At 43.1% G+C, this 12,813-nt stretch overlaps 1 protein-coding gene and 1 non-coding gene across 3 annotated transcripts in view; one reads left to right on the top strand and one right to left on the bottom strand.

Moving 5' to 3' along the window:
• Positions 1 to 244: 244 nt before the first annotated feature.
• TRNAK-CUU lies at positions 245 to 317 on the bottom strand. Its single transcript has one exon. It is a non-coding gene; the product is annotated as a tRNA-Lys (tRNA).
• A 10,683-nt stretch (positions 318 to 11,000) lies between these two features.
• Positions 11,001 to 12,813, top strand: part of LOC122927472 (A disintegrin and metalloproteinase with thrombospondin motifs 7-like) — a 97,861-nt gene continuing 96,048 nt past the window's right edge. Inside the window, exon 1 of one of the 2 annotated variants that reach the window (XM_044279345.1) lies at positions 11,001 to 11,426. In XM_044279345.1, coding sequence (XP_044135280.1) covers positions 11,366 to 11,426 — 61 coding nt within the window. In that variant the 5' untranslated portion in view covers positions 11,001 to 11,365. The remainder of the gene's footprint in view (positions 11,427 to 12,813) is intronic. The other variant, XM_044279344.1, reaches the window with a different exon arrangement.

The following is a 12,813-nucleotide window of genomic DNA, read 5'->3' as shown; positions in this document are numbered from 1 at the left end:
AGTAAATGGTTATGGTGTGGAAAATAGATGTTTATTCCCGACTGCTGGAAGTCATATTGAATTAAGCGTTTGCCTAGAAGTGCGCTACTGAGTTCTGGTCGGGTTTATAGGATTAATCTTGCGTACCTTATTTAAGTAAATAGGGTATCGTCTAAAAAAAACTAATATGCTCCATGACAGAAACATTATGTAGTTGGGACGTTGTTTTATTTGAATTAATTAATTCTGACAGGAAAAAATTTGCCGCCCAACGTGGGGCTCGAACCCACGACCCTGAGATTAAGAGTCTCATGCTCTACCGACTGAGCTAGCCGGGCTGCTGTTACCTCACACAGGACAGGAGCTATGAGCACATCACATCCAGCTGCCATGAAGCTATAATGCTTGACTAAAATAAAGAGCAGATTAAACATTATCTTGCCCTTGGAATATATCCATGCCATGTGTTATAAAGCGTTAACATAAAATTAAATGGGTTGGAATTGAAAAAGGGAAAGTGCAAAAATAAAATAAAAAATGAGCTTAGTTTACATGGCTGCAGTGGTCCCGTGTCTGTGAGCTGTAGTCCCTCATTTAAAATGCATTATAATCAATTAGGGATGAGGTGAGGGTCACTAATAAGGGAATGCTGAATTACCATACATTCTCTATAACCTTAGGCTACATGCACACGTAAGGGCTCCGTGCCCGTGCTGCGGACCGTAAATTGTGGTCCGCAATGCACGGGCACAGACCGCGGGGCAGCCGCATGCGGATCGCGGACCCATTCACTTGAATGGGGTCCGCGATCCGCATCCGACGGAGCATGCGCTACTTTTTTGCGGTGCGGAGGGACGCCCACAAACACCACGGAAGCACTCCATAGTGATTCTGTGGGGTTCCGATCCGTGCCTCCGTTGCGCATCTCCGTGATTGCGGACCCATTTAAACGAATGGGTCCGTTATGCGGAAAGCACACGGCCGGTGCCCATGTATTGCGGACACGCTGTATGCGGGCCGCAATACGGCCACAGGGGGGGGGGGGCACACGGTCGTGTGCATGTAGCCTTAACCCCTTAAGGACATAGGGCGTACCGGTACGCCCTATTTCCCGAGTCCTTAAGGACCAAGGGCGTACCGGTACGTCCTAACTTAAAATCTTAATTCCGGCGCCGCTGGGGTTAATCGGAACGGGATTTCGGCTGAAATCATTCAGCCGGCATCCCGTAACAACGCAGGGGGGGGGTCATTTGACCCCCCCGTATCGGCGATCGCAGAAAACCGCAGGTCAATTCAGACCTGCGGTTTGCTGCGCTTTTTGCCGTTTCTGATCCCCGCGGTCCCTGACCGCGGGGATCAGAAACTTCAGAGTGCCCGAAATCAATATTGTTAACCCCCCCCTGCACCCCTGCACGATTTGATGGCGGCGGGTGGTGCAGGGGGGGTGTCGCATGCAGTGGGGGCGTTGCGGGAGGCGGGCGGTGCGGCAGGCGGGATCGCGATCCCCCGCCCGCCTCCCATTGCATAATCGTTGGTGTACAGTGGGTATACCAGGGTGCCAGCACATTGCTGGCACCCTGGTATAAACGGCTGACATCGTTGATGCGATGTCAGCCATTTAACCCTTTCCATACAGCGGTCCGTACGGACCGCTGTATGGAAAAGGTTAACAGTAAGAGGGAGCTCCCTCCCTCTCCGATCGGGGGGCTGCTGTGCCTTTGCAGCCCCCCGATGGGAGAAGGAGAGAGCCCCCAGACAGCCCCCCCAGAACCCCGTCCTTACCCTTCCCCGTCTGCGAAGTTCTGACCATAACTGAGCAGACGGGGAAGGTTCCCATGGCAACAGGACGCCTGATCAGGCGTCCTGCTGTCCATGGTGCTGAACAGATCTGTGCTGAAAGCATAGACCTGTTCAGTGTAAGTAAAATACAGTGCAGAAACCTATATAGGTTCTGTTCTGTATTTTACAGACATCAGACCCACTGGATCTTCAAGAACCAAGTGGGTCTGGGTCAAAAAAATCAAATAAAAAGTGAAAAAAGTTAAGATAAAAAAAAAAAACATTTATCACTGAATAAAAATTAAAAAAATAAAATACACTACACATATTAGGTATCGCCGCGTCCGTAACGACCTGATCTATAAAATGGTCATGTTACTTTCCCCGCACAGTGAACGCCATAAAAATAAAAAAATAAAAACTATGAGAAAATTGAAATTTTGCCCACCTTACTTCCCAAAAAAGGTAATAAAAGTGATCAAAAAAGTCGCATGTACGCCAAAATAGTACCAATCAAACTGTCATCTCATCCCGCAAAAAATGAGACCCTACTCAAGATAATCGCCCAAAAACTGAAAAAACTATGGCTCTTAGACTATGGAAACACTAAAACATGATTTTTTTTGGTTTCAAAAATAAAATCATTGTGTAAAATGTACATAAATAAAAATAAAGTATACATATTAGGTATCGCCGCGTCCGTATCGACCGGCTCTATATAAATATCACATGACCTAACCCCTCAGGTGACCACCGTAAAAAAAAAAAAAAAAAAAACTGTGTAAAAAAAGCAATTTTTTGCCATCTTACGTCACAAAAAGTGTAATAGCAAGCGATCAAAAAGTCATATGCACCCCAAAATAGTGCCAATCAAACTGTCATCTCACCCCGCAAAAAATTAGACCCTACTCAAGATAATCACCCAAAAACTGAAAAAACTATGGCTCTTAGACTATGGAGACACTAAACAATTTTTTGGTTTTCAAAATGAAGTTATTGTATAAAACTTACATAAATAAAAAAAATTGTATACATATTAGGTATCGCCGCGTCCGTGACAACCTGCTCTATAAAATTACCACGTGATCTAACCTGTCAGATGAATGTTGTAAATAACAAAAAAAAAAAACATGCCAAAAAAGCTATTTCTTGTTACCTTGCCGCACAAAAAGTGTAATATAGAGCAACCAAAAATCATATGTACCCTAAACTAGTACCAACAATACTGCCACCCTATTCCGTACTTTCTAAAATGGGGTCACTTTTTTTGGAGTTTCTACTCTAGGGGTGCATCAGGGGGGCTTCAAATGGGACATGGTGTCAAAAAACCAGTCCAGCAAAATCTGCCTTCCAAAAACCGTATGGCATTCCTTTTCTTCTGCACCCTGCCGTGTGCCCGTACAGTAGTTTAGGACCACATATGGGGTGTTTCTGTAAACTACAGAATCAGGGCCATAAATAATGAGTTTTGTTTGGCTGTTAACCCTTGCTTTGTTACAGGAAAAAAAATATTAAAATGGAAAATCTGCCAAAAAAGTGAAATTTTGAAATTGTATCTCTATTTTCCATTGAATCTTGTGCAACACCTAAAGGGTTAACAAAGTTTGTAAAATCAGTTTTGAATACCTTGAGGGGTGTAGTTTCTTAGATGGGGTCACTTTTATGGAGTTTCTACTCTAGGGGGGCATCAGGGGGGCTCCAAATGGGACATGGTGTCAAAAAACCAGTCCAGCAAAATCTGCCTTCCAAAAACCGTATGGCATTCCTTTCCTTCTGCGCCCTGCCGTGTGCCCGTACAGTAGTTTACGACCACATATGGGGTGTTTCTGTAAACTACAGAATCAGGGCCATAAATAATGAGTTTTGTTTGGCTGTTAACCCTTGCTTTGTTACTGGAAAAAAAATATTAAAATGGAAAATCTGCCAAAAAAGTGAAATTTTGAAATTATATCTCTATTTTCCATTGAATCTTGTGCAACACCTAAAGGGTTAACAAAGTTTGTAAAATCAGTTTTGAATACCTTGAGGGGTGTAGTTTCTTAGATGGGGTCACTTTTATGGAGTTTCTACTCTAGGGGTGCATCAGGGGGGCTTCAAATGGGACATGGTGTCAAAAAAACTGTCCAGCACAATCTGGCTTCCAAAAACCATACGGCGCACCTTTCACTCTACGCCCCGCTGTGTGGCCGTACAGTAGTTTATGGCCACATATGGGGTGTTTCTGTAAACAGTAGAGTCAGGGCAATAAAGATACAGTCTTGTTTGGCTGTTAACCCTTGCTTTGTTAGTGGAAAAAATGGGTTAAAATGGAAAATTAGGCAAAAAAATGAAATTCTCAAATTTCATCCCCATTTGCCAATAACTCTTGTGCAACACCTAAAGGGTTAACGGAGTTTGTAAAATCAGTTTTGAATACCTTGAGGGGTGTAGTTTCTTAGATGGGGTCACTTTTATGGAGTTTCTACTCTAGGGGTGCATCAGGGGGCTTCAAATGGGACATGGTGTCAAAAAAACTGTCCAGCAAAATCTGGCTTCCAAAAACCATACGGCGCACCTTTCACTCTACGCCCCGCTGTGTGGCCGTACAGTAGTTTATGGCCACATATGGGGTGTTTCTGTAAACAGCAGAGTCAGGGCAATAAAGATACAGTCTTGTTTGGCTGTTAACCCTTGCTTTGTTAGTGGAAAAAATGGGTTAAAATGGAAAATTAGGCAAAAAAATGAAATTCTCAAATTTCATCCCCATTTGCCAATAACTCTTGTGCAACACCTAAAGGGTTAACGGAGTTTGTAAAATCAGTTTTGAATACCTTGAGGGGTGTAGTTTATAGAATGGGGTCATTTTTGGGCGGTTTCTATTATGTAAGCCTCGCAAAGTGACTTCAGAGCTGTAGTGGTCCCTAAAAATTGGGTTTTTGTAAATTTCTGAAAAATTTCAAGATTTGCTTCTAAACTTCTAAGCCTTGTAACATCCCCAAAAAATAAAATATCATTCCCAAAATAATTCAAACATGAAGTAGACATATGGGGAATGTTAAGTCATCACAATTTTTTGGGGTATTACTATGTATTACAGAAGTAGAGAAACTGAAACTTTGAAATTTGCTAATTTTTCCAAATTTTTGGTAAATTAGGTATTTTATTATGCAAAAAAATTATTTTTTTTGACTTTTTTTTACTAGTATCATGAAGTACAATATGTGACGAAAAAACAATCTCAGAATGGCCTGGATAAGTCAAAGCGTTTTAAAGTTATCACCACTTAAAGTGACACTGGTCAGATTTGCAAAAAATGGCCTGGTCCTTAAGGTGAAAATGAGCCCGGTCCTTAAGGGGTTAAAGGGATCTCTCAGAACTAACGTTTATCACCCTCCCACAATATAGGTGATAAATGTCGGATCGCGGGACCACCGCTGGGAAGTTGGCAATCGCTAGAGCAGGGTTCCTCAGCCCCCCATTCCTCCTCACTGCACGACCACATCAAGGGGAAGTTTGAATGGAGTAACGGTCTGCGGTCGTACGTTGAGAAGGAATAGGGGGCTTTGGACTAGTGATTGTTAGGTGGTCCCAGTAGTGGGACCTCGAGCAATGAGACACTGGAGAAGCCTTTGGTGCTTTTACTCTGAGGAGTCACTGTGAAACCATATTTTTAGGAATCCTCACAAATCTGGACTCATTTATTTTATTTTTATTTATTGTCTGGACACATTTTTATTTTATTTTTTATATACAGTATATTATGTCTTTTTTCATTCTCCTACAAATAATAGAATTTGATAGTGACCTTACTAACTAGAAGATGCAGGCAGCATTTTAACCACTGTTGCCATGACAGCCTATAGAAGGACTATAGAAGCGAGTCTTAACCCTAAGGGGTTATGTTGTGGATCCCCACCTATCAGACAGTGATGGTCTATCCTGAGGATAAGCCATCACTTGTAAAGGAGTAGACAAACCTTTTAAAGGAGTTTTCCGGTACTTTATTTATGGGCTTATAGTCAGGGCATCATTGGACAGGGAAAGATGACTTAGAGCTAAATTAGCGCTATTGCGATTTAATTCTCAGAGTCTGTGGGGTCCCAGACGTTGGACCACCTCTGCCATCAAGTGATACCATATCCTAGTGATGTGCAATCACTTCATGACATAGGCGTGCCCCAATAATTATGTTTATACTTATATAGCCTGTTCATCAGACGTCAAGAGGGGAACTTACCATATTTTTGGACTATACAACATACTTTTCTTCCCCCAAAAGTAAGGGGAAAATGACAGCACGTCCTATAGTCCGAAGTGCTAATGACCACTTCCATTATGGAAGCGGTCATCAGTATGCAGGAGGCTCGTAGGCCCCGCTCTGCACTGTGTCCTGCCCTGTGCACGTAAGCATGCACTATGACCTGATGCTGTGCAACGTCAGGTTACAGTGGAGCACAGGCCGGAAGAAGACCAGGTACTGGTGAGTGAGTGAGTGGCAGCGCTGTCCGGAGGAAATTAGATATGTTTATTTATTTATTTTTTCTAATGTCTGATCTGATACTGATGGGATCTGATCTGAGGCTGTTGGGGGTCTTATGTGGATGGAAGACTGATCTGAAGCTAATGGGGGTCTGATTTGAGACTGATGGGGTCCAATGTGAGGCTCATGGGGTCTGATCTGAGGCGGATGGGGTCTGATCTGAGGCTGATGGGGGGTCTGATCTAAGGCGGATGGGGTCTGATCTGAGGCTGATGGGGGGTCTGATCTGAGGCGGATGGGGTCTGATCTGAGGCTGATGGGGGTCTGATCTGAGGCTGGTGTGGGTCTGATATGAGGCTTATGAGTGTTTGATCTGAGACGGATGAGGGTCTGATCTGAGGCTCATAGGGGTCTGCTCTGAGGTTGATGGGGGTCTGATCTGTGGCTGATGGGTTCCAATCTGATGCTGATGGCGGTCTGATCTGAGGCTGATGGGGGTCTGATTTGAGGCTGATGGGGTCCAATCTGAGGCTCATGGGGTCTGATCTGAAGTTGATGGGGGTCTGATCTGAGTCTGATGGGGGTCTGATATGAGGCTTTTAAAGTCATTTTCCATGCAAGTGTTACCCAGTGTTTTACCGTTTAGTATGTACTAGTGATATGTATGTTTCCTTCCCATGTGCATAACTTTACATTTGTCAGTGTTAAACCTCATCTGCCACTTATCTGCCCAAGCCTCCGATCTATCCAGATCCCTCTGTAGTAGTATACTGTCCTTTTTCATGTCAAATACTTTAAACAGTTTAGTGTCATCTGCAAAAATTGATATTTTACTATGCAAGCCTTCTACAAGATCATTAATAAATATATTGAAGAGAATAGGGCCCCATACTGACCCCTGAGGTACCCCACTAGTGACAGTGACCCAATCTGAGTGTGTACCGTTAATAACCACCCTCTGTTTTCTATCACTGAGCCAGTTACTTACCCACATACAGACGTTTTCTCCCAGTCCAAGCATTCTCATTTTATATACTAAACTTGGGCTAGCTCCCCAGAGGATCATCCAGTGGCCAGACTTTGATACTGAAAATTGGTCCAGGAGAAATAAAAATATTTGGAGCTGGATTTGAAGCTAATCACCTGCTATTAAGGCCTATTTCTTAGATTGAAAACGTATTATATTGTACTGATGACATAACAGTTGGTCGCCAAGAATAATTTCTTCTGATGGGTTGAAGGAAACCCAGTCCTACACGGCTGACCTTTTCTATGTTATAGTATCAAATGCTGGCAAAATAAATATATATCACATCCAATGACTCACCCTGGTCCAGTCCATCATAGAAATTGATCAGATTAACTTTACAGGATGGATCCCACATCAACCTGTGCTGACACAAAGTTACATATTTTTTATTGAGATACTCCAGGATGGTTCCTCTTAGAAAACCGTTAGGATCCTCCATTGCAGATTCTGGCAAAAAGGCAGGACAAAATAACAATGCGTGCAGTGTCATTTTGTCCGATTTGCTATTGGTGTCAGTATACGCTGCATCTGGCACAAAAATATACTAAAAAACATGAGGATTTGATCGTTTGCACTTTCAACTGCATCCAAAATCAACTCCAATGGGGGCAGCACTCTCACTCTTCAAGCAAAAATAGTGTCTTTATTCACCCAATGCACAGACAACATTTAGTCCCTACATGAGTGACCAGAAGAAGACGCCAAGATGTGGATGTTGAGCCACAGACCCTGGGTTACCAGCTCGTTGACCAGGAAGCCAGCTGGATGACTGCGCCACAAACCCTGGGCCACCAGTCTTTAGCCAGAGAGAGGGACGGCTAGCTCAGGTCTTTCCTCAGTATGAAACCTTCTTCTGCCAAGGTTGCTATTACACCAAACCCGGCCACTGCACTAGGAGAGGACCTACCACTCCCAGCAGATGCCAATTATGTTTGGTTGTGTCATCTCAGACATTGGTGGCATATCTCTAGGATATGCCACCAATGTCAGATAGGTGCAAGGTCCACCTCTGAGACCCGCACTTATCTTCAGTACAAGCCCCTCAAAAGTTAGGAGGAGAGTTCAGTGCTCACGTAACCATTTTTGAAAGTCCCATAGAAGTGAATAGAGAGCGCACTGTGCATGCACGGCACTCTCCTCCATTCATCACCTATCTGATATTGGTGCCATATACTAACAATTTGCCACCAATGTTTGAGATAACAAGACCCCTTTACGTATAAGAAAAAAAATCTGATTCAGATGTTTAGGGAAATGTATGTCTATTCTGTGTAATGACCACATTATATACCGGTACTTATCTGGGAAATGCTGCTAACTGGCCTGATGGACATACACTCAGGGCTGCTATGTTTCATTTCACAAAAGGCAAACTTTTTGTGGCGCTCCTAGTTTCACATACCACAGTCTCCAAGGAAAACTATGTCCGCACAGAAATCTCAATGATCCTACCCAGCCATGCAGAAACCCTGGTAACAATGCATGTACCACTTGACTCCCTGGAGAGATAGTAATCCTAAATAGACAAAGAGCGAGCGCTCTAAGCGAAGAAGGAATTTACAAATCACCACTGTGACCCTATAGTCTGCACCAGCATTTCTTACATATAAGTGGAATAACCTGGACCCATTTTAAAAACTGGTGCTAAAATAATCTATAAATCACTTATAGCAATTGACGTTACTGCTGTGGCAGGATTAACGTGATGGGGCTAAAGTGTGTATCCATAGGTGACAACATTTTGTTGACTGTCCCATTCATTGGCCATTAAAACAGATGAATCAAATGGATTTTCAGAAATTTCTGCAACAAATGCCATGTGTGATAGATGTTCTGTATTCCGCATTGGGATGTGCTGACTGACCCCCTTTTTCTTTGCAGTTTGTACTGGAGTTGTGGCTGACTCCAGTTAGTCTTGCACCCCTGGCCAGCCTGTCTGCCCCATAGGCTGATTTTATTTAGTGTAAGTATAAGACTACATGCACACGAATGTTGTTTGTTTCCGAGTCTGTTCAGTTTTTTTTTGCGGATAGAATGCGGACCTATTCATTTCAGTGGGTCCGCAAAAAATGTGTGCTGTCCACATAAGTATGTCCTATTCTTGTCCGTTTTAGGCATTGTTACAATGGATCCGCAAAAAAAAATGGATGGCATATAGATGTCATCCGTTTTTTTTTTTGCGGATCCGCAATTTGCAGACCTCAAAACACATACGGTCGTGTGCATGTAGCCTAAAGCTGTAGCCTCCTCTCCCCGCACTCACTGGAAGCCTTTTGGCAACAGGAGAGGTATAGAGTGGACTTTCATTGCATTCATTGGAGGCCATCTGGCACCAAGAGAGGTATGGAGTGGGCTAGGCATGCATGTTGGTATTTGCATTCCCTGGATTTAATGGAAGGCATTTTGGCACCAAAAATGAGATAAAGCAGAGTGGGCCCAGCATGCATGTGGAACCTGCACTCCCTGAATTTTATGGTGGCTGTTATGGCACATAACAGGTAGAATTTAGTGTTAGGTTCCCGCCTTACAGAGATCGGCTTGACATTTGGCAGACGGGCCCAAATAATTTTGTACAAAATGTATTTGCCAATAATCTTACATTTACTAAATAAGTGTAGCATTAGCATCAGAATACTTTTTTGTACTTTATTTGGTTTGCAGAGTGCTGTTGCATTATATATTTTCTTTCTATGTGTTTCCAGCCATGGCAGCGCGCACCTGCGCATGGGGATGTGCCGACTGACCCCTTTTTTCTTTACATGTTCTGTATGTCATATAGCTACGCCAGGCATGGCCAACCTGAGGCTCTCCAGCTGTTGTAAAACTACAACTCCCACCATGCCCTGCTGTAGGCTGATAGCTGTAGGTAGCCTAAGCATGCTGGGAGTTGTAGTTTTGCAACAGCTGGAGAGCCTCAGGTTGGCCATCCCTAAGCTACGCTATTGATCTAAAAATCATAATAGCTGTAGGAACAAAGGGTTGACCAATGAGACTGTAAGGGTATGGCCATACGGTGCGCCTGTGCCGCAGTTACAACGCGGTCACCCAAGTACAAGCCACTGCAAGCTCAGATTAATTTATTAGCACAGCATGGTTTAGTCTGTCTTCCGGGTATGGCTACATGGCGATACTGTCGCAGCCATGGATCGCAGGGGCATCACAACGCAGCGGTAATCCCATAGAAATGAATGGGTCGCTGCTCATCTCGCATGTTTGCTGCAATCACAATACGCGATACTGCTGGATTTTTTGAGAATCACAAGTTGCATTTGTGCAGTAGTATAGTGTGGTGTGAATGCCCTGTAGAAATCAGTGTAAGTTTATGTTCAGTTAGATTAGAATGGGAATGCACTGTGCAAGGGGTAGCTTTCAATGGTGTAGATTATGGTCTAAAATGTATTTTTAAAGCAACAGAGACCACAGATTTTTTTCCGATGCCATCACCAGATGGCAGCACAGTGCAAGGTTCTGTGGGTGTACTGACCTTTCCAAAAAGTGAGAAAATAGGAAGATCAGCTAGTAACTTATATTCATATTAATGAGTTGGAGGTATCTGCGCCTGTGATAACAGATAAAGAGTTAATGCATGGTATAAGAAAATTCCTGGTATTCACACAAGGACTGTCTAAGGGGACGGCCGAGAGGGACAGATGAAAGACAAGGAAAGCACAGAGAGTGTGGGAAGGACAAGGGATAAGAGGCAGTGCAAGAGGAGGGGAGATTGGGGGGGCAGGAGGAGGGTCTGTGAACTTGAGAGCCCTAGACAAGAAACAGATGACAAGAGACAAAAGAGTTGGAGAATCTCCTGGATGTTGGATACATTGTGTCACCAGAGGACAGAGCAGATACTTAGATGTATGGCTCCATGAGACAGGGAACTAGCAAGAAATGAGCCCTCCCATTGTCCACTACAAACATCACCCTAACAAAGAGCACATGTAGACATAGAAGATCACAAAGGGCAGTAAACATTCCAGCACAGACACATAGGTACACACAATTCACACATTGTATCTGCACACCATATACTGGAGCCCTCTCCTACCTCCTGGACCACTACACTAGCATGCTGCCCCAAAGCCTCCAATGATAAAGCCACCACAACCTGCAGTCTCAAGATGTGGCTCCTACTGATTCTTCTATGCTCTGCTGTACAAGAGGTCACCCCACTGATTTCAGGTCAGTAGTTTTTTCTCATATAGGTAAAACTGATATTGATTACTCCTGCAGGACTTTTTTTTTTTTTTTTTTTTTAATCTTGGAGTGTCAGCTTTTCTGACAAGAATGAGAAAGTCTTGGGTCTCAATGCTAACAGAAACTAGATCCATGTTATTAAGAGAAATAGAATAATGAGGAGTAATAGTAATTGTAAGAGTGATTGTTATAGGAAGGGTTAAGCGTCAGCAGGGTCTCCTTGTATATCATAGCTCTGCCCACACACTGCTAAGGACTGTACTCACTTAACCCGTAAGCTATCATCGCCTGCAGAAAGCCAGGGTTTGGTCTTGCTTGACAGTCCAAAAATGACAAAAAGTTAAAAAAATATTAGAGGACTGTCCTCCAAACTGCAATTCTGTCAACCTTACACTTTGGTAATAAGTTATGATTGATGTTCTCCTGTAAGTTATCTAAACATCTGAAAAAGAAGCTCCCACCATGTGAAAAAATGTTTTATTTTTTTTCTTTCCCAACATTTTTTGTGCAAAAAATGTTCCAATCATTGTAAAAGATCCATACGTGTACACTTAGCTCATCTGACCATGGATCACGTTACTGTGTGGACGTCCAACCAAACACTTAGACACTTACAATGCTGATGAAGCTTCAGGATCGACTGTACTTATCCACTCAAGAACAAGGAAACCCCACTGAGTCATCTCATGGATTGGCTTTTGCTCCTGTGAACTAAGTATAACATGTTAGGAGTTGTACTTCAACAATAGTCGGAGCACTATAAATCGTATAAGCACAACTTAATTTATGAATGGTAATCGTCTTATCACTACTGTTCTGCAGCTGGACCATGTTGTAATTGATAACGTCTTGGTAGTAGTCTGCATTACATCATTCTGTATGTACAGAACACCTGTAAATGTTAGTACAGAAGACATAAATGTGTGTATTGTATAGAACGTCATAGTATTCCAGGTGCTGTGAGGTATATATGCAGTGTTATATATGCTAGTCTTGTACTCTCTTACCGCTGGTAGTAGCTTTTTACTACTTAACAATATACCTACAGGGGCCATCTGCATTTTTAGGGAATACCCTGCTATTGGTTAAAGCCAAAACCTGTATCCTTCTCACTGCAGAGATAGTTATATAGTTAATACTGTTGAAAAAAGACATACTGTACATCCATCAAGTTCAACCAAGGGATAGGTGGGGATGCGAATCCCAAAAGGAATTGAGACTCAGATTTCTACACGTTTTTATAAGCATTAAAGGGAACCTGTCACAGGGATTTTGTGTATAGAGCTGAGGACATGGGTTGCTAGATGGCCGCTAGCACATCCGCAATAACCAGTCCCCATAGCTCTATGTGCTTTTATTGTGTAAAAAAAAC

The sequence above is a fragment of the Bufo gargarizans genome, chromosome 2 (genome assembly GCF_014858855.1).
Source record: "Bufo gargarizans isolate SCDJY-AF-19 chromosome 2, ASM1485885v1, whole genome shotgun sequence".
Lineage (NCBI taxonomy): Eukaryota > Metazoa > Chordata > Amphibia > Anura > Bufonidae > Bufo > Bufo gargarizans.
This window is presented reverse-complemented; position numbering and strand designations above follow the sequence as displayed.